Raw genomic sequence first — 27,727 nt, 5'->3', positions numbered from 1 at the left:
TGTGCTGCCCGGCAAGAGCGGCAGGCCAGAGCACTGGTGACACGGCATGGCGTGGCAAGCTGAGGCTGCGGGGGAGGGGCTGGGGGCAAGCCTCCCTGGCTGGGAGCTCAAGGGCCGGACAGGATGGTCCCGCGGGCCGGATGTGGCCCGCGGGCCGTAGTTTGCCCACCTCTGGACTAGATCCTGCAAATACTTACATACACAAGTGACTTTATACACATGCAGAGTCCTATTCAAATTAAAAGGACTACTGAAATGTGTGTAAGGTTATTCATTTAGACATGTATTAGAATAAAGCCTAAGATGCCTACTCATGCACTAGGACCCCATTGAGCCAGGGACTATACAAATACAGAGCAAAACCATGGTCCCTGTGCCAAGAAATTACAATCTAAGTGCAGGACAAGAGAACAGATGAAGACAGACAGACAGATGTGTGAGTACAAGGAAACAATGAGACAATATTTGTGAGCATATAAGGCAGCTGCCTTATGTTTGGGGGACTGAGGGTCTATGTATGCATTGATCAGCTGAGTTTGAATTTTAATAGAGGAATGGCATGCAAAAATGAATCAATTTCTTAAATGGAATTGGAGTCAGTATTGAGTATTTCCATATTTTTGAAAATGTAATTTTACGTGGTAATACAAGGTAACCAATGAAGAATTGTAAATATATTCTTGCTTTTTATAACTTGAAGAATCATATTTTTACAATAAAATTATTTAAAAAGTCAGTTAATATTACTGACTTATTGTTATTTATTAAAATGTACCTACATTGGTTTTTAAGTATACACTGAGATAATCTTCACTGTACAGACAGGTGTGAACTAAAAGGTCCTAGTTCACCTTAATGTAGTTCTCTTTAAACAGGACCACACTAATGTGAATTAGGTACCTGTTACTTTGTGCTTGCAGTGTCCACACACAGGGGAGTTACAACGCAGGACTTTGGACCACACTGCTATTCGTACTCCCATAGTCTGCACTGTGAGGCAGTGTAGACATAGCCATAGATTCATAGGGCCTGATCCTAATTCTACTGATGTCAATAGGAGTAAAGCTGTAGACTTAAATGGGAGCAGGTACAAGCCTGTAGAAAGTGTAGATGGAAAATACCTTTTAGGTTAGTTCATCCTTCTGCCTGTATGGAATTGTTCCCTGCAGACTTGAATGATTTCAATAATTGGAACATGTAAAGTGCAGTTCCAGTTAGTGAATCATTGCTTATTCTATTCTGTATAGGTTCTTCCACTGCCCTCATTACTGTAGCATCTGAATGCCTTCTGGTAGTACATTAAGCAACTTGACTAATATCTGTCATATGTGATTCATTCTCTCTCTCTCTCCCCAGGGTGAAAATTTTGTGTGCAGTGGACTGTTTTATTTTTGTAAGGTGTTTTAAATGTATTTACTGCTGTATGTTTATATTGGAGAAGGTAGGTCAAAGACGTATGCCTTGCACTTGGAATGGAAGGTGATAAGGTTTGGGATGGTCCTTACATCCTGAGGGAGTTAATTTCATACTCTCAAAGCAGCTCTCAAAAAGCTGTGTCTCCTGAACAGACATGCTTTATCTTTGAGGTAGAAAGTCCTGCAGAATAAAGTTGTTGACCATAGTCTTCATGCTGGAGCTTTAGGTGATCTTTTAGATACGCTGGGTACTGACCATTGAACACCTTGAACTTGACTCTCTAGTCTGTGGAAAGACAGCATAGAGTGTGGAGGACAGCTTAAATGTGCTCACAGTATCCCATGTTTCCAAGTAGACACACTGTATTGTTTGGAGTTAGTTGGAGTTTCCTAAGGGCTGATGATATAGTGCCCCGATATATTGCACTGCTCTAGTTCAGACAGAAGGTGATGAAGGTGTATAAAACCAAGGCCAGGTCATGTGTACCTTCAGCCAAAGGCAAGAGCATTGTGGCTGGTAACCCCTCAAAGTATTTTCCTCTGCCCATCAGCATCACCTCTATCTTACCTTGAAATTGTTCTATAAAAAAAAAGGTATGTCTATAAAAGACATCCCCTATATTTATAATATCTGGTGGGGATTATATGTTTTTAAATCTTGCCCCTGCTTCCATGGCCAGATGGAATACCTAGGCAGTGGAGCCAGGGTGGTGCTGTCATGCAGGGAATTGTAGTATATCTCACTGCTCAGTGTATGTTATGTGCTTCTCTCTTTGCCCGATCAACAAAGGATGTGAATATGTTACAGGAATCAGCTCCCAATCCTGGTTCTTCAGCTGAAGCTGTGGAGACAGATTCTTTTATTTCTAGAGGTCCCCAGTTGAATCCATGATGTATCAGTTAAGATAGCCACCATGACAGAAGCAAGGATTTTGCCAGGACTCATGGTGAGGGCGGACTCTGGACACCATACAGAGCGCTTCTCCTTGAGTGTTTCCTACGTGAAACTGCACAGGGGAGCAGAGAGGGCTGGGCAAGGACTGGAGTTGGATGGAGATGGAAGATTTTCTAGATCACCTGTTTCTCTCCCTGTGGGGAGACACATGCGGGGCTGAAAGGCTACTACTCTGTCGTGCCACTGTGACAGAAAGCACCTTGTCCACACCCTACACACTATTGTAATAATCTTTGTATAAGATAAGGTTGTAAGGTATCATTTGAAAACTCATAATCTGCTCATCCTTACTATCCTGATAAAATGTGTGTGGCAACAATGTATGTGAAATGATAAGATTCCACTGTATGGTGTTAGTAATATATGTTCCAAACTGAGGTTGGCAAACAGGTGACTATCTCAAACAAAGGAATGTATGCTCTGCTTAATTTGCATCAAAGCAATAAAGAGAGTAATCAAGTAGGAAGGGTAGACAAAGAAACCTCAAACAGGTAAGGAAAAGCATCAGGGAACATCCTTTCCTACAGACTCTCTGTCTTCTGAATCTCAGCTGGAAATGTTTTTCAAGACACTAAAAAATGAGGGACAACACCCCAAGGCACTCCTCCTCTCTCTCTCTCTTTCTCTCTCTGCCCATCAGTACACTGCACCAGAAGGAACAAATGAAGCAGCCAGTGAACTGAGGAAGAAGTCCTCACATAAGATGTTTGGTCAGTAAGACTGCTGAGAGCATGAGTTGAGAAAACCTTTGCTTGAATCTGATAGTTTGTTAAGCTAGGCTCCAGTAGCGTTTTAACTTTATTTTCTTGCGGCCATTTCTGACTTTTATGCCTCATTACTTGTACTCGCTTAAAATATGTCTTTATAGTTAATACATTAATTTTATTGTTTTATCTAATCCAGTGTGTTTAAACTGATGAGTCTGTGAAACTCCATTTGGGGTAACCAGGTATATGTATATTATTTCTGTTAAGGAAATACAGAAATTATATGAATTTGTATTGTCTCGGAGAGAGCTGGGCAATACAAGACATACATTTCTGGGGGGAAATCTAAGGTTGGGAGTGTGTTGGAGTCACCCTGCAGTATAACCTAAGAGCCAAGGTGTGGCTGGGTGGCTGTAGCAAACACACAGACGTAGCTGGGAGTGTCTTGCCTATTGGAGGCTGTTTGTGACCAGTCCAGGCTGGTGGCTACATCAGCGAGGCATTGTAAAGGGGAGGGGTGACACAATTATTAACTAGTCTGGATTGTACCCTGGGTATATCACAGCCACCAAAGGTCACCAGACAGACAGTGCTGCAGCCATGAGAGCTGCTGATCACAGAGCAGGTGAAAGCCAGTGCTGTCACATCGAAGCAGAGACGTGGATTGTAGACTAAGATTCATGATGGGAAGACAGCAGCTGCTGGTAACCAACAGGGGTGGTCCAGAGCTAGGCAAGGCTGAAGAAATTATAGGAATATAGAACATAGAAAATTTAGTGACATCTGTTCCTTCTTCCTGCAGTTGTCCTGAGCCTGCCTTGTCAGGAGCTGCTCCGTCTCACCGAACTTAGAAGAGAACTGCAGGAAGTTCAGGACTGCTTCCTTCCAGTACATCACTGGTTTGGCTAGGTGAATAACAGATTCTTGTTGGTTCAATGGCTATTTTGAAAAGTAAAACAGGCTATTTTGAAAAGTAAAAAAGAATTACAGTGAATTGAAAACTAAAAAGAAATAAACTATAAAAATAATTAATTTTTCTTTTGTCAATATGAAATAAAATATTTCATATTGACAAAATTGAAATGTTTTGTTTTCGACCATTTAAAAATATTTATGATTTTTAAAAGTAAAATTCAAAATATCAACGTTTCATTTCAAAATGTTGAAATGAAACATTTAGATTTTTTTTCTGATTTTTTACTTGAAATGAACAATTCAGTGAAGTTGACTCAAATTCACAAAGTGTTTAAAAGTCCCTAAACCTGCATTACTTATTGAAAAAAGTTTCAGACAAAAAATTTTGCCGAGCTCTAGCTAGCGTTAAGAGCTAAATAAGAAAGTGCCACATTCACCATAATTATAGCATTAATAGTATGAGATTATGTACTGTTCAATAAACTACCTACTTCTGTTGATTTCCTTCTTTAAGGAAAAAAAGCCACCCAAAAACTTTAAAGAAATAATTTTAGTAATTCTGATCAACAAGGAATATAGCAAAGTGTCAGTGCAAACTGTAACAGTCTTTTGTTTTTTTATTATATTACCTTAATGTTTATTTCCATGTTGTTACAATACACACTTATTTTATTTACAATGTATTATTAGTTATTATATTCTTTCAGCCATTTGGATTTGGTGTCTAGTAAATTTTTTACTCTGTGTGTCACCAACATCGTTGTTAGTGTTAATCACAGAACCCTTCATCATTTTAGTAATCCCATGAGGCCATATTGTGCCATCAGTTTTATACAGGAGGCACCTTTGATTTCAGTGAGTTCAGTCAAAAAAATAATGGCACGACGGATTACAGATTTGCAAGATCACACCCTTCTTCTGCAAAGATTTTAATGGAGGCAAGATTGAGAGGCAGACTAAAACGCTGATATTTTATGATACCTCATCATAACCCTGATTAAGACAAGGGCATCACAAACGTTGACCAACATGTTTGCATTGTTTGTGTTTGTTCAAGTCTCAGCATGAGTGTCAGGAACTCCACAGAACAACACTGAAAATATTGTTCAGCCAAGCATTGTACACAGTCTGAATTAATTGACTCGCTGAACCTGGTAAAATCTGCTGAGGGGTACAAATTAATTCTTTAAAAGAAGTTGTTTCCAGTGTACAGTAACTCCTATGCCCCACAAAAGGAAAGGGGTTAGGGTTTGATGGTACTATGACTGGGCCACTAGAATGGAGAATCCTGATCTCTAGCTTCCACATTTTGAACTGAATTTGCATTTACAAATTTGTGAATGATGTTCAAGGGAACTTGGATTGTTTTCTAAACCTTTAATCCTGCTCTAATCATGACCCAGTAAAAATGTGTCTGCATCCCCTGTGCATATAAATGAAGTGTTTTGTGTTTTTTGTTAGTTGAGAAGATTTGCTAGTTCACCAGCATAACTGTAACTATTATTTTTGAACTGTATAAATCTTTTCTATTCCTTTTAATCAGAAACACCCCTTTCATTTTCTAGCATTATTTGTAAGTGGAAAGTGAATCATAGCATCATAGAAATTAAAGATTAAATTATTTTATCGTCTCCATACTGCACCTTTGCCAGTGAATGATTTTCTCTCTTGTATATTCTCAAGTGAATCATTCAGTCCAGTTTTCTATGATTTAATTGGTGTCAGTCTATTATTTCAAATGGGAGACTGAACTCTAGTTCAGTCTCAAAATTCATGAATTTTCTTCTTATTCATCCTCTTATCTTTGTATGATTTCATGTCATAATTAGTGATAGCCTCTTAGACTATCCTAAACAGTTCCATTCTCTCCTCAGAATTTATATCTTTCAGCTATTTGTAGATAGTTGTCCTTTCTCTGTTTAGTTGTTATTTACTCAACTGCTATATGTTTGGTTTTTTGCCCTTTCCTCATACCCTTTAGCTCCTGAAGAATTTTTGATGCTTTGAGAATTTTTGATGCTTTGAGAATTTGAGAATTCTGGTTGGTGTTGCAAAGTCATTATGAAGAGTTAATACAAAAACTGCTGTAATATGGATGCTTCTATATGTGTATCTTTACCACACTGAAAAGCATTTTTTTCCCTTAGACTGAAGACAATGAGAAGGTACTCAACATTCACCATGGTGTTCTGAATGGACAATAGTGGGTTTTCTTAATCTGGGAAGAGATTCTTCCTCCTCTGGTCTGAAGAGAGGATGGAAATTTGGAGCAATGGCATGTTACCAAAAACAGGACAAAGACAGCCAGATGACCAGTCAGGTGTTTAAATAAGAAGCCACATAGGGAAACTGGGGGAGATCCACTCAGGAATAGGAAGCATTGGGCAGCAGACAGGAAAGTCTCAGGAGATGGGGAAGAAGCCTCCATGAGGGAAAAACTACCCAGCATATAGCGGGCTCCGGAGGCAGGCAATTCTGCTCACCTTCCTGGAAACAGATGGTCCCCCAAGGACACATAGAAGGGCGAATTAATGAGGGGCATTGCATTCAGGATGTTTTTTATGTTTTGTATGATCTGTACTCTCTTGTGCTGTACTTGGTTAAATGGAAGAGCCATTGTATTAGACTCTGAGCAAAGAGGTTCTCTGTATGTGTTGTGTATGTCATAAATATGTCTATTGGGACTTAGTGCCACTTGAGGTACCATTATCTCCCTTGGGCCATTTGCCATCGATCATCTGCAGGGGATTTAAAAAAAGGAAGTACTGCCTCTGTAGAGAGTCATGCTGCTAAGGAAGAGGGGGGATAGAAGAGGCAAGAGTCATTTGTGTGGATGGTTCCTGCCTCTGTGGGTTACTGGATTCCCTTCCCTGTGGATCCCAAGGATCTGTAGGTGTGCAAATCTCTGTTGGGCCACAGACTCCTCCCTTTTGATGAGGCAATTTGTAGGTAGCTCTCCAAGGGAAATATAGCAGAAATTTTCCTGACCCTCTAGCCCGATCTCCACGTTTATTCATGAGACAGGCAACCTAGCCCTAGGTGTGTGTAATCACTATTATACCGTGCAGTGTACTATAATCTTAAACTAGTATTGTTAATTGTATTGAGTTAATGCCCAGAGACCACAATGAAAACTGGGACCCTCTTGTGCTAGGCACTGTACAAACACCTTGGAAGACATAGTCCATGATCCACAAAGGTAACCGAAGAATTTAAGATATAGCCTGCCATTCAATGGTATGCCATACAGAGTAATTAATACCATTCATACTGTAAATACCAAGGTCATGCTATTTAGGCAAAAGGCCAGACTGTAACCATTTTCAATTGTGACTAGCCAGTAAGGCTCCAATTATAAGTTTTTCATAAGAAACAAAACATTACACATTCCTAAAGGAATTAACATATTTCATTAACTTTATCATCCACTCAGCTTTCCTCCGCAGTTGCTAATGCAGCATTTCTTTAACACTACCGTACTTTAATACAAAAGGCAGCCTGAATTTCAATCAGATCCAGGCTATCTCCCCAAATATTGCAAATCCTCCAGAATTTGCATCAGTAATTCTTTAATAAAATAGATATTTTATGAAACCTGACAACATTACTGGAGGTTTTTTACAATTGTAGATTAAGCCTTTCACAGGGAATCACTGATGACAGTCAGGTTCAATAGAACAAAGATTTCATCTAATATTAGTTTCTGGCAAGTCAATTTGCAAGGTTATTTTTGCAGATTAAATCAGCTATATTGGGAGGTCACCCTCTTGCTTCTAAATCAAGAAAGAAAGAGAGATACATAATAGCATAACACTATAGATGTATTATTAACCAATCTTTCACAATAAGGAAATTAGCCATTCATCCAAGAGGGTGAATGAAATAAAAAGATATTTTGTAACACAATAAATACCTTTAAGAGGAAGTGGGTCAAAGGCCATCTGAATATCACCAACTGTACAAGTTGCCTATATGTTACTATTCAGGCACTGGGAAAAAAATCTCAATTATTGTTAAAACGGGGATTGAGGGAAACAAAATACTATGTTTTAAAGAGGGGAGAGAGAAGCTCAGTGTCTATATATGCTGTGCCACTTGATGCAATCATTCTGTTTTCATAGCAATGTGCCGTGAAGTTCTACGATGCTGCTGTAGTTAAATATTAGTTTATGCTGTGAACCCCTCAGTTCCATTCAGTATTTTACACACATTCTATTACTTACAATTTCTAGTAAAAAAATACATATGCATTTGCGGGCTGCTAAATGTCACAAAATTCAGCCATGCTGAAGCATTCAGACAGAAATCTAACCTCTTCCTTCTGCCCATATTTTGGGTATGAGATTTCAAATGTTCCCAGACCTGCCATGGTCATGAACAAGCTACATCTCATAAGATTTACACCAGAGTTGCAACAAAGTATCTTAGAAAAAATCTGAAACTTCAGTCCAAATATTGAACCAAGCAACCCTCCACCTCTCCCCCCAAAAAACTTTTTGCTGGATCAGAAAAAGTTCTCTGAACTACAAGGACTTAAAGTCTGCTTAAAAACAATGAGGAATCTGGTGGCACCTTAAAGACTAACAGATTTATTTGGGAATAAGCTTTTTTGGGTAAAAACCCCACTTCTTCAGATGCATGGAGACTTAGGCTGCTTAGACACCCAAGACATTGAAATAGCACTGAGTCTGTACCTTGGGGAAATGAGAAACCAAAGACCAGATCCTCAGATGGCATAAATCCATGTAGCTTCACTGGCTTCAGTGGAGCTACACTGAAGTACAACAGCTGAGGTTCCGACCCTGTTTTCTTCCATGTTAAATACCACTCTAATCTGTGGAATGAATAAGGCCCAGTGAAGGGTAACTTCCAATGTCAATGATCATTCAGTGCAGCAAAATTGACTCAAAGGCAAATGTAAGTGCTTTTCTGGGCTTGTCACAAAAGTGAGAGTGTTATTGTTACATGCAGCTTTTTGTGATGCTAATTATCTATGCCTTTTGTCCATAAAGGGGATGAAAAACACTTGAAGTGTAATAATCTGCTCCAGAAGATTTTTAGTTCATTTTGAGATCAGGATTAACCATCTCAGTGGTGACGGTCTATTAGACATCTAATGAACCCTCCCACCATCTAGAACTAGGTACTATATGTCTTCTGAAAATTAAGGATAATCAGATTACATTTGTGAGTCCTGTACACATTCAGCAAGTAGCTAAATATACCTAATCTAACATTTTATAGACTCTCAGATAAAGTATATTTAGCTTTCTGGCAAAAATGAATAGAATGCACAGCTGCTATTACTATTTTATTTGTTTGTATTATAGTAGCAAGTTGAAGCCTCAACTGAGTTCAGGGCACAGACATTTTACAGACTAAGTAAACAAAGAGAAATTAAGCAAGCATTATCCCCACTTTACTGGTGCGTACCTGAAGCACAAAGAGATTGTGATTTGCCAAAGGTCAGAATGTACCTACATCTCCTGACTCCCAGGCCAGTGTTTTAACCACAAAACCCTCTTTCCTTCCAAGATGTAATTTGATTCTCCTATTGATGCTCCCTAATTTCGGTTGAGGCATGCAGTATTTTATCCTATGTAACAGGCTGGGGAGCTGGGGGCAGATGATTATGAAATATTAGGCTTGGCCTGGAAGGACACACACTCCATTTATGTTTACCAATAAGTTAAATTCACATTTCAGATCTTTATCAACAATCTGTAGTATTTTTCTTGTAACTGTTTATTTAGATTTAACAATAAAAAGCACTCATATTTCCTCACAGTATGCAATGCTTTTTTCCTCTCCCTAAAATGAGCATTGAAAGCATAATGCATACACATTATAGAAAGTTATTCCCTTTTATAATAATGAGTAGTTGGTGATATTTTACTTTTCTCCCTCTCTATGCAATGTCCTGCTGTGGGTACCTCTCTTCTCCTTTCACCTGGCTTATTTGGAAGACATTACCTCTGGGATATTTGCAAACTTTGCCAGCTGATTAATTGACCCATGGCATATTAAGTTGCTTGTTACACCTAGCATCTAGATAGCTCATCTGAGACTATCTTAAGACTATAGGGTGATGATGGCTGCAGGAAAGCATCAATTTGTTGGAAAGCAGCAGAAAAATAAATATTAGGAAAAAGCTGTAGTAATGGTAATGAAGAAGCAGGAGGTCTTTAAAAAGCATTTAGCCTTTAGACTCTTCGTCCTTCCCAGTTTTCTTTCAGTTTTTGTATTTCTGTTTAAAAAGCAATTTTCTCTTTACTGCTTCCAGCTAATTTTCATATTGTTCCCTTTATTGGCTATGAGTCTCACATTCTTCAGCTCTTCTTTCCTTTCATTATCTCCTTGTTCATTAAGCTATCATCCTTATTAAATTAATTATCTGATTTCTCTTTCCTTCCATTCAGTTTTTATCTTTGTACTTTTCTTTATACTGGTTTGTCATGTCACATTCATGCTATTTAATTATTTCTCTTCTGTTGAAGGCAATGGAGCTGTTTTCACTCAGTTCAATGGGTTTTGAATCAGGCCCTTAGCCTTTATTAATGATCTTTTGATGGCTGAATGTTTCCATTTTATATTAGTAAACGTACAAATTGAATGCTTTAAGAACTACTCCATTTCTGTGAATGTTAGTGCTGAAGTGGGCAGAGCACCTTCCCCTCGAATCTATGGAAATGCCTTAGCAACTCTGTAGGGATCTAAATTTGTGGGTGGAGGGTGATGGGGAGGGTTGCCAGGCAGCCTCTGCCAAGACACCCCCCCAAAAAACCCAGGGGGCCAACTGGAGCCAGCTACTACATACTCTACAAGACCTCCCCCTGCATCACTGAACATTCCTGCAGGAACATACTATTCAGGGACTGACAAGTCCCTGGTGGCTATCAGTGGAAGCACGTGTATGGCTTCTGCTACAATCAAATCTTCTGAAACCTGTGGGAATTAGTTGAAGGAGCTGGACCTCTAACCTCTTCCTTGACTATGACAAACTCTGCCCTTCCAACAGAAGAATCAGGAGGAAATGCCATGAGTGCAAACTCACAGAGACCCACTCTCCTCTGGGTTATATATATATATACACATACAGCAGAATGGGCCCTATATATTATTCTCCAAGCAGATTAACATATTTATGTCATTGTCATTTCTTCCTCTGTAATATTATTTAGTTTTCTTTGGCAAGTAAATACAGATGAAGTTGCTGCTTCAGGAAGTCTCAAAAATTATTATTAATAATAAAAATACCAAGCTATCAGCACTTTCAGTCAGTAGGTCTCAAAAGCTCTTTACACAGGAGGTTAGTATCATTATCCCTATTTTAAAGATGAGGAAATAGAAGCACAGAGAGGGGATGTGATTTGCCCAAGGTCACTCAGAAGGCCAGTGGCAGAGCTGGGAATAGAAAGTTCATGGAGGAGAGGAGAGGTCCATCAATGGCTACTGGCCAATATGATCAGGGATGCAAACCCATGCTCCAGGTGTCCCTAAATCTCCAACTGCCAGAATATGAGACTGGATGCCAGGGGAGATCACTCAGAATTGCCCTGTTTTGTTCATTCCCTCTGAAGTCAATAATATCATGATGAAAAGTATGTAGCAACATTGTATGCAAATTTATGAACATAAGGTGAAATCATGACTGAAGTTTGTTTACCAGACAAGTCTGGGAAGTGGGTAAACCTGTTTCTCAAAGGCAAAGGACAAGCTGACACTGCTAGCTAGGTGTCATCAAAGCTGATGGGCAATCACGTATCAAGTGGCAAGGAAGTGGGGCAGGAACAGACAGATCTGCATCTTAGTAAACAACAGCATGGACACCAGGCTCTTGGACTCCAACCTCACAGTAGGAATGAACTTTATCTAGGGGCAACCCTTGGGAAAATGCATTTCAAAAAGTGACTGATCTATAATAGTGAGGGGCAAAAACTCCCCAAGTTCTCTCTCCCTATCCATCTCTCTCCTTTTCACCGAAGAATACAAAAGAAACAGCTATTGGCCTTTGGGAGCAGATCTTGGCCTCAGTGTTTGGTCAGCAATATTACTGGAAACATGTGGTAAGGGACTATATCTTGAACCAAGTCTAGTTTGTTAAGTTTAGTACTATGAAGCGTTTTATCTTTATTTCTCTTGTAACCATTTGTGACTTTAATGCTTTATACTTGTGCTCACTTAAAACCTCCCTCATTATAGTTAAGTTTTATTCTTTAATTAAAACTAATCCAGTGTTGTGAATTGTTTTAGTAACTTCATTTACGGTAGCAGACGGTTGTATATTGATTGTCTTAGAGAGGCAACGGACCTAATATATCTGGACTGTCCAGGAGAGGGCTGGACAGTGCAGAACACAAGTTTTGGGGGAAAATTCTGGACAGGGAGTGTGTTGGGGTCACCCTGCAAGTGGTAATCCAGGCTGGTGGAATCTTAACTTATGCTTGGACAAATATCAAAGGCTAATCATTATTTTACTACTGTAACAGATTCTTCAAAGCAGTACAAAAAGTGGCCCAAAGATTAATGGAATTTAAATTTTGATTAACTAATAACATGCTTTAGATTCACAGCAACCTTCACTGTTTACAGATAAAACAACAAATTGTGTGATACCTCTGGTTAAATAATGGAATCTTGAATAAATACTGCAATGATAGGCCCTGATCTTAAGGACACTTATGCACATATTTCAATTTAAACATATGAGCACTCCCACTGAAGTCAACGGGACCACTCGTGCGTAAAGCTAACAACGTACATAAGTATTTGCAGGATCAGCACCAAAAATCTGAACGTGTTGCAGTGGTTTTTTAGCTCTTTAAAATATTTAGCTAGTCAAATAATATTATCAAACAATTTGTTTTACAAATTCCATTATATTATTAGACTAAATTACTCTATGACTTTGTTTACATAATCCATCTATGATCAGGAGCTTGGAGGGCTGGGCAACCTAGTGGTTAGTCCACAAGAATTCCAGTCAATTGACTCTCTATCAGGACAGTATGGGTACTTTTTCCTGACCTTAAGTGGGGATCATTTGGGTGTAGCCATTTAGGGGGTGTTGTAGGGGAACTCAGACCCACCCTCTCCTCCATGTCCTAGCCCAGGGTACTGTGGGAAGCATCACCAGCAGGGTCCTCCCTGCAGTAAGTCTAAGTTGCTTCTCTGAGCTACTTTTTACCTATAGATCCCTTCAGTTTGGGGCATACCCCTATAGTCCAAACAGTCAATCACCTCACAACAAAAGAACCTAAAGGAGCAGGGTCCTGCCAGACCTGTGAGTTCTCAAAGGGGATGGTGGCTAGCAAAGGCTTTGACTGAGAGCCTTATCTGCTCTGTGGTCCCCTCACAGGCTCCCTTGTTGAACAAATCACTTGTGAATATATACAAAGTTAAATTTTTGAATCAAAGAGCCACAAGCCATTGTTTAATTTATTCTCTCAGTGGTGGTGTTTAGCAACATGTGTTTAAGTTTATTGGTTCAAGTGCCTGTGGTACGGGGAGATTGGTTCAAGTGCCTGAAACCACTATTGCTTATTGTTAAAAGCAGCCAAGTCAGCAGGCTGTAAATTGGCCATGCAGCAGCCTCAGCTTAACCAAGGCAGGAGGGGAGGGGGTTTTGGGTGCCACGGAAAGGGCAGCTTGATCCTGCATCCTTCCTGATAAGAATTGTGTTGAAGTTGCTGATACACACATTTTAAAAGAGTAGGATGTGCCCTCAGGAATGTCTATTAGGACCTCAAGGCTGCAAACTCTGGGAAAAACCCTCACCTGGTTAATCAATAATCAGAAGGAAACCTCTTGCTTGACCATTGAAACTGCTTGCTTAACAAGGTTTCTTTCAGGGACATGTCATTCTATTACTTATGTATAAATAAGGGGGGGAAGTTTGAGGTAGTGGGCCTCTTCAGGACTGGACTCTCCCTCTGGATACATCTTGCGGTCCCCACAGCAGACGGAAGATTTGGCCACTGGAAGGCTGCCGCTGTGCCACTCAAGAGCCACACTCAGCTTCGGTAATTATCGAGGGTTGGGGGTGTTTTACTAACCTGTTGTAGACGTGTGTAAGTGCTTGAGATTAAGTAAAGTTTAGCTTTAAGTGAAAGCACTCTTGTGTTGTCCTGTTTGTGCAGCCATCTATCGGTCAGACGGCTGTGTCTCCCCTGATTTCTTTTCTGACACCATCTCACACCGAGTAAAAGTTACGAAGAACTTTGGGTTAAAGAAACCCCCGGTAACACCTGTTTATTTTACTAGTGTGGATGAAATGCCTGTAGAATAGATTGGCTTTAATTTATCTACAGATGTGATAAGAATGAGAAAAGGTTGAGAGAATTATAAGGGGAAATTATTATTATTATTATTAGTGGTAGTAGTAGCATCATAGTACTAAGAAGCCCTGGTCATAGACCATGACCCTATTGTGCTAGTTGCTGCTGTATAAACCCAGAAAAAATGACAGTCCCTGCTCCAAAGAGCTTACAATCCAAGTATAAGACAAGAGATAAAAGATGGATGAGTAGAAGGAGACAATGAGACAATATTGATCAACATGATAGGAATGTCTATTTAGTTACTATTTTTTAAAGATAAACAGAATTGTTGACTATCATTTGCATATCTTCTGGGATTTCTTGAACTGAAGAACTTCTGTTCTCATAGAACATTATCTCTTTAAAGACAAAACAAACTGGATTCAGTATGATACCTCCAGCCAAAGTCATTAATGTGCAAAAGCATGGAGTCATCCTTGGAGTGAGGGACTTTGCCAGGAGTATACTATTTGGTAGTGGTCACATAGTAATATAATGGTAACATTACCATGAATTCCTGGTATAGTTCTAAACACCATGAATGCATTCTCACATCTGTTTAAACATGCAGAAAGGACTTGGATACAATGAATCTCTGGTTTCAGAGTAGCAGCCATGCTAGTCTGTATTCACAAAAAGAAAAGGAGTACTTGTGGCACCTTAGAGACTAACCAATTTATTTGAGCATAAGCTTTCATGAGCTACAGCTCACTTCATCGGATGCATAAAGTGGAAAATGCAGTGAGGATGTTTTATACACACAGACCATGAAAAAATGGGTGTTTATCACTTCAAAGGGTTTTCTCTCCCCCGACCCCACTCTCCTGCTGGTAATAGCTTAGCTAAAGTGATCACTGTCCTTACAATGTGTATGATAATCAAGGTGGGCCATTTCCAGCACAAATCCAGGGTTTAACCAGAACGTCTGAGGAACAGTGGTGGGGGGGGTAGGAAAAAACAAGGGGAAATAGGTTACCTTGCATAATGACTTAGCCACTCCCAGTCTCTATTCAAGCCTAAGTTAATTGTATCCAATTTGCAAATGAATTCCAATTCAGCAGTCTCTCACTGGAGTCTGGTTTTGAAGTTTTTCTGTTGTAATATCGCAACTTTCATGTCTGTAATCACGTGACCAGAGAGATTGAAGTGTTTTCCGACTGGTTTATGAATGTTATAATTCTTGGCATCTGAGTTGTAAGAATGCTTGATAGAGTTCTTGTAGGTGTTTGTCTCTGTCTGAGGGGTTGGAGCAAATGCGGTTGTATCAAAGAGCTTGGCTGTAGACAATGGACCGTGTGGTGTGGTCTGGGTGAAAGCTGGAGGCATGTAGGTAGGAATAGCAGTCAGTAGGTTTCCGGTATAGGGTGGTGTTTATGTGACCATCGCATATTAGCACCGTAGTGTCCAGGAAGTGGATCTCTTGCGTGGACTGGTCCAGGCTGAGGTTGATGGTGGGATGGAAATTGTTGAAATCATGGTGGAATTCCTCAAGGGCTTCTTTTCCATGGGTCCAGATGATGAAGATGTCATCAATATAGCGCAAGTAGAGTAGGGGCATTAGGGGACGAGAGCTGAGGAAGCGTTGTTCTAAGTCAGCCATAAAAACGTTGGCATACTGTGGGGCCATGCGGGTACCCATAGCAGTGCCACTGATTTGAAGATATACATTGTCCCCAAATGTGAAATAGTTATGGGTGAGGACAAAGTCACAAAGTTCAGCCACCAGGTTTGCCGTGACATTATCGGGGATAGTGTTCCTGACGGCTTGTAGTCCATCTTTGTGTGGAATGTTGGTGTAGAGGGCTTCTTCATCCATAGTGGCCAGGATGGTATTTTCATGAAGATCACCGATGGATTGTAGTTTCCTTAGGAAGTCAGTTGTGTCTCGAAGATAGCTGGGAGTGCTGGTGGCATAGGGCCTGAGGAGGGAGTCTACATAGCCAGACAATCCTGCTGTCAGGGTGCCAATGCCTGAGATGATGGGGCGCCCAGGATTTCCATGTTTATGGATCTTGGGTAGTAGATAGAATATCCCAGGTCGGGGTTCCAGGGGTGTGTCTGCGCGGATTTGATCTTGTGCTTTTTCAGGGAGTTTCTTGAGCAAATTCTGTAGTTTCTTTTGGTAACCCTCAGTGGGATCAGAGGGTACTGGCTTGTAGAAAGTGGTGTTGGAGAGCTGCCGAGTAGCCTCTTGTTCATATTCCGACCTATTCATGATGACAACAGCACCTCCTTTGTCAGCCTTTTTGATTATGATGTCAGATTTGTTTCTGAAGCTGTGGATGGCATTGTGTTCTGCACGGCTGAGGTTGTGGGGCAAGTGATGCTGCTTTTCTGCAATTTCAGCCCATGCACGTCGGTGGAAGCACTCTATGTAGACGTTCTGGTTAAACCCTGGATTTGTGCTGGAAATGGCCCCCACCTTGATTATCATACACATTGTAAGGAGAGTGATCACTTTAGATAAGCTATTACCAGCAGGAGAGTGGGGTGGGGGGAGAGAAGTGATAAACGCCTATTTTTTCATCGTCTGTGTGTATAAAACATCCTCACTGCATTTTCCCCTTTATGCATCCGATGAAGTGAGCTGTAGCTCACGAAAGCTTATGCTCAAATAAATTGGTTAGTCTCTAAGGTGCCACAAGTACTCCTTTTCTTTTAATGAATCTCTGGGGACAAAGTTGAACTGGGGACAAAGTTGGCTTTGTGGCAGCATCATCCCCCATGGGACCCTGCTGAAGCTGATCTATGGAATGGGGAGTCTGTGGTAAGGCCAGAGACAGCAGAACCCCCATTCCACAGAAAAGAGTTAACCAGGGGACCCACAGTGTCATCATCTGCTGACAAAGTAGATTCCAAGGAAGAAATCTGAACTGGAGTTAATTCTGCATTTGTATCCACATAAGGGCTGGTCTCACACTTACTGCAAAGCTAAGACTGTTGCATTTTAATTGCATTGACACTTTTAATGGTAATACAGTGTGTGCTATATTTTAAAGTCATGTCAGTGAAAGAACTAGCATTTCCTCAAGCCACATTTCTATTCAGTAGGAAAATGTGCAGGGATCTAACTTTCTTGAAAGGTAGAACTGTGGCTGCATATAGCAAGGCGCATGTTAGGATGGACTACACAAGTTACAGGTGCAGAGATGAACTCCTGCATAAGCTGATATCTACAGTAAATGAAATTTTAAAAAGTATGGGAATAGACCTTCATTTCATTCCAAAGTGCACTGATATTAGCCCACTCTAAGGCAGGGTGTGCATTCTATTATACATGGACACATTAACTGCAACAGTAATATTTAGCCCTTTCATCACACTTTTCAGGCTCAAATCACTGTATACACATTATCTAGTTAATCATTGTAGCATCTTATTGAGACAAGCAGAGAATAATTTTTATCAAAGCGTTACTGAGGGGGAAACTGAGGCAGAACTGTAGCGCTGGGTAGAGAAAGGTAACTCCATTTCAATGAGGATTTTGATATTTCAAAATTTGGTTTCATTCCAATTCAAATTGAAAAGCAAGAATTTAGAAATTCTACTTGAAAGGGAATGGATCCCCAACTCTGAGGCAATCTGAGGCAGTCTATCCCAGACTTGCAGGCTCTGGGAGCCCTGGGGTCCCCGATTCTGAAGCAGTCTGCCTGGAGGCCTGTCCCAGAAGCCCTCCAGGAAGGCTGCAGACGAGCTGGGTGAGCAAGTTGACAGGAAACCAGACAACATTCCTGCCTGGGTTCCATTGCAATTTCATTGAAACTAAACCACCTTCAAGGAACACTTCAATGAATCAGCAATTTTTGATAAAAATATGTTTATGTCAAGGTTCCTCCCCCACTCTGAACTCTAGGGTACAGATGTGGGGACCTGCATGAAAAACCTCCTAAGCTTATCTTTACCAGCTTAGGTCAAAACTTCCCCAAGGTACAAAATATTCCACCCTTTTGTCCTTGGATTGGCCGCTACCACCACCAAACAAATACTGGTTACTGGGGAAGAGCTGTTTGGACACGTCTTTCCCCCCAAAATACTTCCCAAAACCTTGCACCCCACTTCCTGGACAAGGTTTGGTAAAAAGCCTCACCAATTTGCCTAGGTGACTACAGACCCAGACCCTTGGATCTTAAGAACAATGAACAATCCTCCCAACACTTGCACCCCCCCTTTCCTGGGAAATGTTGGATAAAAAGCCTCACCAATTTGCATAGGTGACCACAGACCCAAACCCTTGGATCTGAGAACAATGAAAAAGCATTCAGTTTTCTTACAAAAAGACTTTTAATAGAAATAGAAGTAAATAGAAATAATAAAAAAAAATCCCCCCTGTAAAGTCAGGATGGTAGATACCTTACAGGGTAATTAGATTCAAAACATAGAGAACCCCTCTAGGCAAAAACCTTAAGTTACAAAAAAGATACACAGACAGAAATAGTTATTCTATTCAGCACAATTCTTTTCTCAGCCATTTAAAGAAATCATAATCTAACACGTACCTAGCTAGATTACTTACTAAAAGTTCTAAGGCTTCATTCCTGGTCTATCCCCGGCAAAGACAAAATATAGACAGACACACATACCCTTTGTTTCTCTCCCTCGTCCCAGCTTTTGAAAGTATCTTGTCTCTTCATTGGTCATTTTGGTCAGGTGCCAGCGAGGTTACCTTTAGATTCTTAACCCTTTACAGGTGAGAGGAGATTTCCTCTGGCCAGGAGGGATTTTAAAGGGGTTTACCCTTCCCTTTATATTTATGACAGTTTAGTTGGCATTTTTCCTACCAGCCCTACAGAACACTTAAGTGACTTCCCCAGAGCCAGAGTTAGATTTTGGGGTCCATTCAAAAGTGTCTGGAGGTCTGGATTTGTCCCACGATCTGCCTATTGACTACCCCTGTACTAGAACATACCCAATCACTACTGAACTATGGAAACCCCTGACAGCAGAAAGTGGAACCAATATAGTTCTGCAGTAAGGGGATAGATAGGAGTGGGACAGCCTCATAGAGGGTTTCTGCACTCATTGGGTGCTATAAAAAGCAGCTCAGGAAAGATCCATAGAGGAAATCTCAATCTGGGGGAATGGAGCCATGGCTAGGGGATAAACAACTATGCAGAACCACTGGCCAAACTCCTCATGTTGATTAAGGAACACCGCAGCTGCTGAGGCCACTTCAACTTATAGGCTGAAGTAGTGGCCACAGAAAAGTTGGAATTGGGCAGATAATTCTGTCTCTTCCCCCCATGCCACTCAGGAGCGCTCCTGTGCAAACCACAGGGATTTTCCATAGGGGATAAGATTGGGCCTAACACAATATTTCCATCAGGAAAGGACACAAACTGCAAAACTACCTGTACCTGCTCATGCAAATAAAGTAATATCATACTTCCCTCCTTGAAATGTATCAATCCTGATTTGACCTTCTGTTTCCATTTCTCACTTTGAACTGTATCAACTTTTCAGTTAATTCTACCCCAGGTTGTCACTTTCAGTCTTCCCTTTAAATCACATCAGCTTTTCAGCCACACCTATTTTAGCTCTCCTCTTCCAGTTCTTATTTTAAATCACTTCAAGTTTTACATCGATCTCATTTGAGCTCACCATTTCCATTGTTCACTTAGAACTGCATTGGTTTTTTGAATTGCTTTTATTTTTCCTTTCTGCTTCAATTTCTGGGCTTAAATCACATCAGTTTTACATCAACTTTTCAATCACTCTTATCTCAGACACCTATTTTTATTTCTCACTTGAAATCACATCAACTTTCATGCTGATGTAATTTATGTAAGCATCTTCCAGACCCCAGTCTTCGCATGTTGACTTAAAAAGGATTTCCAATTTGTGTGAATCTATGTGTATTAGCTGTATTCGCAATACCCCTATAGGATATACTGAATTCAAAATAACTTGAACATTATTATTTTCTACATGGCAACAGTTTAACTGGGGCAATAGAATTCTGACGTAAAACAAATATTCCTTACCAAGGGGCTTGATCCAAAGCCAACTGAAGTCAATGGAAAGAGTAGTTCCCCTACCCTGGCTCTAATTAGCAACATTTAGGGAAAGACAGCTTTTTAAAGAACTTTCGCCTCCCACCCCGCCTCAAATTAAATGAAGAGACACCTCTTCACAGAAAGATCAAATAGAAGATAACTTAAGGGGGAAGGATAAACTTTATAATGGGCATAAATTATATGCTGGGGCTATTTTAGTAACACACCTTTCTAAGTGACAAGACAAGTAAATGAAACAAATGCAGCTTACCTGTTACATGGAGTTGAACTGAACTAAGGCAGGATGGTGCTTGGCCTTGCATAAGTTTACATGGGAAGAAAGAGTGTGCAAAGGGCCTTTCCACTTTGACTCCCTCTACCAGAAACAGGCACAGTTGCAGCCTTTGTATTCCCCTGAATGCAAGGATTCCAGGTGCAAAATCCTATCCCCACTGAGATTAGTGGCAAAACTTCCATTGATTTCAGAGGGAGGCCAGGATTTCACTCACTGCACCAGTTTAAATTCACTCTTTTTGTTATTTCAGTGTACATCTCTCTGTGGGCACTTTTATTTCAGAATAAGAGCATCTAGGCCAAGGCATGCTCCAAATTAATAAAAGATGTGAATTAAACTTGATGAAGTTATTCATGTGCAAGTTGGCATGGAGCTAAAATCTTGGTTTCTTAAAATTAAGCAGACATTGTTTTCATAGAATCATAGAAGCATAGAAGATTAGGGTTGGAAGAGACCTCAGGAGGTCATCTAGTCCAACCCCCTGCTGAAAGCAGGACCAACCCCAACCAAACCATCCAAGCCAGGGCTTTGTCAAGCGGGCCATAAAAACCTCTAAGGATGGAGATTTCACTACCTCCCTAGGTAACCCATTCCAGTGTTTCACCACCCTTCTAGTGAAATAGGTTTTCCTAATATCCAACCTAGACTTCCCACACTGCAACTTGAGACCATTGCTCCTTGTTCTGTCATCTGCCACCACTGAGAAGAGCTGAGCTCAATCCTCCCTGGAACTGCCCTTCAGGTAGTTGAAGACTGCTATCAAATCCCCCCCTCACTCTTTTCTTCTGCAGACTAAATAACCCCTGTTCCCTCAGCCTCTCCTTGAAAGTCATGTGCCCCGTAATCATTTTCGTTGCCCTCTGCTGGACTCTCTCCAATTTGTCCACATCCTTTCTGTAAACTGTTGCCCAGAGTATATATATTTTCAGTGTACTGCAGTATTGCTAACTCCTGCAATTTCTTTGGGAATCACATGAGGTTAGCTAGAGCTGGGGCCAGAACCAGAGCACAAGCCCAGCGTGTGATGAGATGACAGAAACTCCAGCCCTCTCACAAATCTCAGTCCTGTCTGGGGGAAAACCCCTCTGATTGGCTATGTTCCTCACTGCCCTTTCTACTAGAGATGAGCAGCCAATCGGAGCTACTGCAGGAATCAGGCATAGCTCTCTCATGGCCCCCACCCCCACCAGGAGCTCACACCGTTCTCACAGGAGACTGCGGGGCGGGGCGGACGGGGAGAGAGAGGGATCAATTCAGTTTAGGATCACTCCTCCCCACTCTGTAATTCCCTCTTCTCCTTTTCCTTCCTGCAACACCTGGCCTGGGAAGAGAGATGAGGGGGGTGGAGGGAGTATGAAGAACCCCTGGAGCTGCCCCTACAGCCTGGATGGGAGAGAGGGGAGGCTCCCACTGAGCCTTGGTGAGGGGGGTGAAGAAGCCCTAGGAACTGCAGGAGGAGCAGAGTTGAGACAGAGTGTGCATGTACAGATCATATAGGCAGTGCTAGGGAGGCTGGGCAGATATGGGTGCAAAATTGATGGGGTGCAGGACTGATACAGAGGCTGGCAGGGGACAGAATTAATTGCTGGGCAGGAGGATGAGCAGATGTGTGGGTGAGAGCACCTGCAACAGAGAAAAAAACTCCTTAATACATTTGGAAGATCAGGCAACATTCATTGTCTCTCTCACTCACACTGGGGCAGGGCAGGGAGAGTTAAAAAATTAAAATACAGACCAAAGCACAATCTAATGTATTAGAATGACCTCCACAGGGATTTTACTGTTTCTCCCGTACGGGGGTGGAAGGCCTCCAGCTGTGGGATTTACATGAGACTGCTGTTTTGATGGACGTCTTCCCTCAGCCAATCAGATCACTTTGAGGCGGAGCTAGAGATGGGAGTCATCTTGTAAGGCTGGTGGGGGAAAGCAGCACCTTTGTGATTATGGGAGGATCAGGGAAACCACCAACAATTTGGCACAGTCAAGAAAAGGAGTGAGGTAGGTGCTTCTGACATGGGAGATAGGGAGCTCTGACTGGATGTAAGAATCCGTGGTTGAGAAGGATTTGTCTCAGGGTGTATTTGCTCCTGAGTCACATGGGAGTCAGGGACATTTGCACTAGCCCAGAACACAAGGTCTCATTGTTATTGACTATTATTATGTTCTGTTCATTTTGTTTATGTCTGACTTATTTAATTCTGTTTATTGTTACTTTGTTGAACTAACTTCCAGCCTTATTGGAAGTAAAGTTCCTTGTTTATTTTTTTGACCTCTGCATGTGATTGTCAGTCCTCGGTGAACCTGCGAAGGGTTACGTACCCATGAGGCTCTAATACTTGGATTTCCTACAAAACTCACCTTCAGGGTGTATGACATAGTTGTCATGGCTACAGTGTTACTGAGCCTAACCAATTTCTCCAAACAGCTGTTCAGACCTCGCTGTGATGTACAGATTTCAGGGACCAGATTCTGATATCCTTACTTTGAATAGCACCTACCACCGCAAATAGTCCCATGGATTTCAGTGGGACTATTCATAGAATAAGGAACTACTTGATATAAGCAATGGTGGCAGAATCTGGCCCAGAGTAACTTTCCTGATTAAACTGAGCCAGGTTGAAGCATCAATTCTTGTTAAGTTTTTTTATATTCCTTTAAAAAAAAAGTGCAATGACAACATTTTCAGTGGACCCTAGGAAATGAACAATTCAAACCTGATAGGTGAACAGCTTTTTGACATTAATGTTCTGCATGAAGCAACACCTGTTTGGAGACATTTGAAACTAAACTGCAGAAAATGCTAGAAAAAAAGCACTGTATTGAACAATATTATATTTGCAGAGATGGAACAAATGACAAAATATATTGATCCCACCTTTAACTTTTGTGATTCATTTGTATAGAAATGTTTTAGTCATGATGTATGGGAGAGCTAATTTTACATAGCTCCTTTTGCAATCTGGAGATAGCTTTTACCTCTTGTTATTTTTAATCACATATCAGCATCTCTTGTTAGGTTACACTTTAGAATCCATCATCCAGAAATCCCTGAAGCTTATTATGTTTCTTAGTCTTCTGGAAATACTTCTGACTTTGGCTGCCCTTAGTGTCAAAGCTAGAGGAGCACAGATGAGTATGCCAGGGACTTGAACAGTGATAAAGACAGGTCTTCTGGGTTTATCTTTGGAACTCCCCCGCCCCCCAAAGGTAGGCTGAGGATCATTAGATTTTGTAGGAAATTCAGCCATTTTATGTTTAAGTGCCATGCTCTGTCTCTGAGAATTATATACCTGATTGTTCTATTAATAATTAACAGGCTTATTTTTTTCTTCTTTTTCTTAAAAACATAAGTTGTGATAGCTCTATTGTTTAGGAAATCCTGGTAGTATTTTTATTTCTGTAGGAACGCCCGTAGCATGGTAGGTTTCCTCAACAAGCCTTAAATACCATCCTGAATCTCTCCATCACTTTTTCTTCTTGATTCGGAACTCAGCAGCAAAACATCTCTTAATTACAGTCAAGTCTTAAGGTTCATAACAGAAATCCCATAAAATATTTTTCTCCACATCAAGATGATGAGGAATAATTATATGTATTATATATATATATGTGTGTAGTGCATCCACGTATTATTGGTTATTTATCTAGTTCTATAAGGTATGCTAGTTGGTTTACAGAACAAATGTGTTGTCTTCCTGAAGAACTTTGGGCCAAATCCACAAAGGGCCTTAGATGCCTAAGCTGCAGTTTTAGGCATAACTGGGATCCACAAAATTCCCACTTGGTTGCTATCTAACCCTGTAGGTGCCTAAATTCACTTAGTACCTAAATTTCTGCTTTAAAATTTCCCTAGGTTATAAGAGAGTGCCTCTTCCTCCGTGCCCCACCCCCCATTTTGTGTGGAGTTAGGCAGCTGCCTAACTCATGCTCGCAACAAACAACTTAGATGTCTAAGCCCACTAACTCCATGAGAGAGTGTCCTGAATGTACATTGAACGAAGACATAGACACCAAACTCCATGAAAGGGGTTGGGCTTAGAAGAAACCCCTTTTGGTGGTATCTTCTGTACTAGCTTATGTAGCTCCCTGCCTAAAGTGCTGGCTTTTTGTCTATCCCATTCGTAAGCCCCTATCCCGCCCCATGCATTGTATAGAGAGCCTAGGCATCTAACTCAGGCTTTGTGGATCCCACTGTTGTTCCAGTGATTTTCTAGGCACCTAAAAAATAGGCATTGAAACACTTTTGTGGATCCAGGCCTTACTATCTAACCTTAGATGTGACACAATGCATAGGAGAATAGCAAACCCTAATGAGGGGATGATGAAGAACGAGGGAAACTCAATTCATGCCTGTTCACATCTTGGTACCAGTGATGGCTAAGTATAATGATTTAAATAGACAAATAATAATGGACAACATTCTGAAGTCCTTACTCTCGGAAAAACTCCTGTGAACATAAAAATTGAGCAATATTATGGGGCTATTCCTGTCAGCTTTAAGGAGCTGTTAAGATGTCAAACTTGGTACTTCAAATTAGGCACCTAATTCTATATTTAGAATGTTAAAGAAGAGAGGCTGGATTTTCAGAGTTGCTAGGCCTCCACAGCTCCCACTGAACAGAGTGTCTTTCTGCTTGCTGAGGAGCCTCAAAACTAAGATTTTTCTGAGGTGCTGAGTACCCACTCCTCCCACCAAGTTAAATGAGGCCATTGTCCTTTTGGGTCCTAAATATGGATTTAAGTGTCTAACATTAAGCACAGAGGTTTGTGAATTTTGGCCATATCCATTAAGGTTTGTGCTAAATGCTCCACCTGTGTAATGGCATGAAATTGGCAGCTATCAGCATGATTAGTGCAAGTTCTGAGCACAAACTGGGAAGTGCTGAGTCCTCTCAACTCCCACTGAAGTTATTTGGCACGAATGCTACTGAGTAGGATATAGCCAAGTTATCCACAAATGGAAGAGGGAGAATGACAATAAACTCAGCAATAGCAAACTGCTCGTATGAACAAAGAATACTGAATAGAAAGGGCAGCCACTCACAATCACTATTTGTTCAGAGATCCCTGCAATACTAAAGATGAAATGGAGGGATGAAGAGGGATACTTTATTAGGCTGAGGACTTCAGTGTGATGTAAGTGAGGCAGAGATTGTATGCTGGCCCTCTACAGATAGATGAATGTCACCTGTAAAGGAAAAGAGATTGGTTAAATCAGCATTTCAGCACTAACAATGAATTTCCTGGTCTTAACTATTTCAAATTAGACTTTTGGGGATACATTTCTGTATTGGTATGTGTGCTGCACTTTCAAAATTTGTTCGTGTGCCCCTGATATCTACCCACCTGTGTTTGCATGTACCAACATATTATTATAGGTACAATTAAGACAGCCGCCCATTAATATTGGCCCCTTACTGAGTGTAGCTTGAATTGTATGAATATACTGTTAAATAAGCATGCATTTGCAATAGGACAGGGAACTCGATTTCTAAAATTAAAGTCTTAGGACAGAAGAGATGCCATATTTTTTAAAGAATGAGAATTGAACGCCAGAAAAAAATCATTTGTACTTCATGTGAATTAGGTAATGACAGACTAATATTTATTTTAAATGATCTAGAATATGATCTATATATTTAAATCGCATGGTTTGTTGAGCTAGAAGTAATAAGCTCAATGAATCACTGTCTTTATTTCATTTGCAGCCTTGAGATGAATTAATCATCATCCAAAATAAATTTGAATAGATGGGTCAGAGTCAATTGCTGAACTCTGAGTACCCTGAACATATAAATGTTTAAAGGTTTGGGGAAAAGTTAGTAATCTTGATTACCTTTAATGATGTCATTCTTGAATGTGTCTTATCTCAAACTGTTCCTTTCTGGGTACCATGATCAGTCTTGGGAATGAATGAAACTTAAAGGCAAGTTAGTATGGAGCATATTGCTGAAAGTTGCATAAGCTGGCTGGGTTAACCTATAGAATATTGTAATTTTCCATATTTCATGCTTATAAGCATCTGTTTTACTATCTATCTATATTCAGACATCTATTTAAGCATCAATTTCCATCAGCCACTGACAATATGAATCAAGTGACTTATTTTGTATTTAGACAACACATTAATATTTATTTGTGTGTATTTTAAATGATTCTGGATGGGAACATTTGTAGTTTGCCAGTATTATCACTAGACCTTCCTTGATCACTCTAACAAAAACCATCAATACTTCTAACATTTTGGTTTCTGTGACTCTGGGGATTTGGAACCTTTGTGGACACTTTCAGTGAAGTAGAACACAAAAATCATAATGCTATAACAAAATAATTAAAATAAAGGACTAGCAGCACATAAAACAATAATGAATATCACACTGATTGATGAAATCCATATTGCAGGCTTGTTTCTCAATGTAAAAATGCACTGTACTGTCACATTTCCTTATACAATGTGTGAAACAATTTTCTCCTATTGTGAAGAGTCCTGATTGGCTTTCTTACTCATTTCAGTGGAGCTCTGCAATATCCTTAGGTGTATGACCAATGAAAATTCACAAATACATTTTTCCTTATTTACTCTTCTGATTATTCTCTTTACACAAACATAAAAGACAACCAAATCAGCTGTATTTAAGTCTCCCTTCAGTTTACTGAATTGTTAAGTGTATTATGTGCTTGGACTAGAAATGCTGGTAATTAGAGTTACTGAATCTGACTGGAAACAATTATATTCACTTCCTCTGGTTTTACACAATGATGGATTCATCCTTGGGTAACTCCTTTGAAGTCAGGGGAAATATACCATGAATGGGTTTGCCCCAGAGGGTTTAAGAGTCATTTATTTTAAATGAGGTCCATACATATTTTAAAATGAGAGTTGCCCTTCAGAATGCAGAAGTAGTGAGTATGAAAGGGAAGGCATCCTGAAAAATAAAAGAAGATGTGTCTTATAAGGAAGTATTTGAGGCTAGAAAGTCAAACAGTTTAACTGTTTTCCCCATCTCATTCATCTGGTTTGCTAGGCTGCTTGAGTAATAGTCGTGAATTAAACACCGAGGTTTTAAAATAGGATAGACCAAGACATGTAACCTTGATCATAACACACTTTATTAACTGGCTTGGATC

General features: G+C 40.4%; 1 protein-coding gene across 2 annotated transcripts in view; it reads left to right on the top strand.

Moving 5' to 3' along the window:
* The window catches only part of TAFA5 (TAFA chemokine like family member 5), a 712,037-nt gene that overhangs the window by 632,957 nt on the left and 51,353 nt on the right, over positions 1-27,727 (top strand). Inside the window, exon 4 of one of the 2 annotated variants that reach the window (XM_074942406.1) lies at positions 3,880-3,929. The exons of the other annotated variant lie outside the window; for it this stretch is intronic. Within the exon in view, the coding sequence (XP_074798507.1) occupies positions 3,880-3,888 (9 nt within the window). The 3' untranslated portion in view covers positions 3,889-3,929. Of the gene's footprint in view, positions 1-3,879; positions 3,930-27,727 lie in introns of those variants that run through there. 2 annotated transcript variants of the gene reach the window in all.

This window comes from Natator depressus, chromosome 1, assembly GCF_965152275.1.
Source record: "Natator depressus isolate rNatDep1 chromosome 1, rNatDep2.hap1, whole genome shotgun sequence".
Lineage (NCBI taxonomy): Eukaryota > Metazoa > Chordata > Testudines > Cheloniidae > Natator > Natator depressus.
The sequence above is the reverse complement of the archived record's forward strand: the minus strand, read 5'-3'. Positions and strand labels throughout refer to the sequence as shown.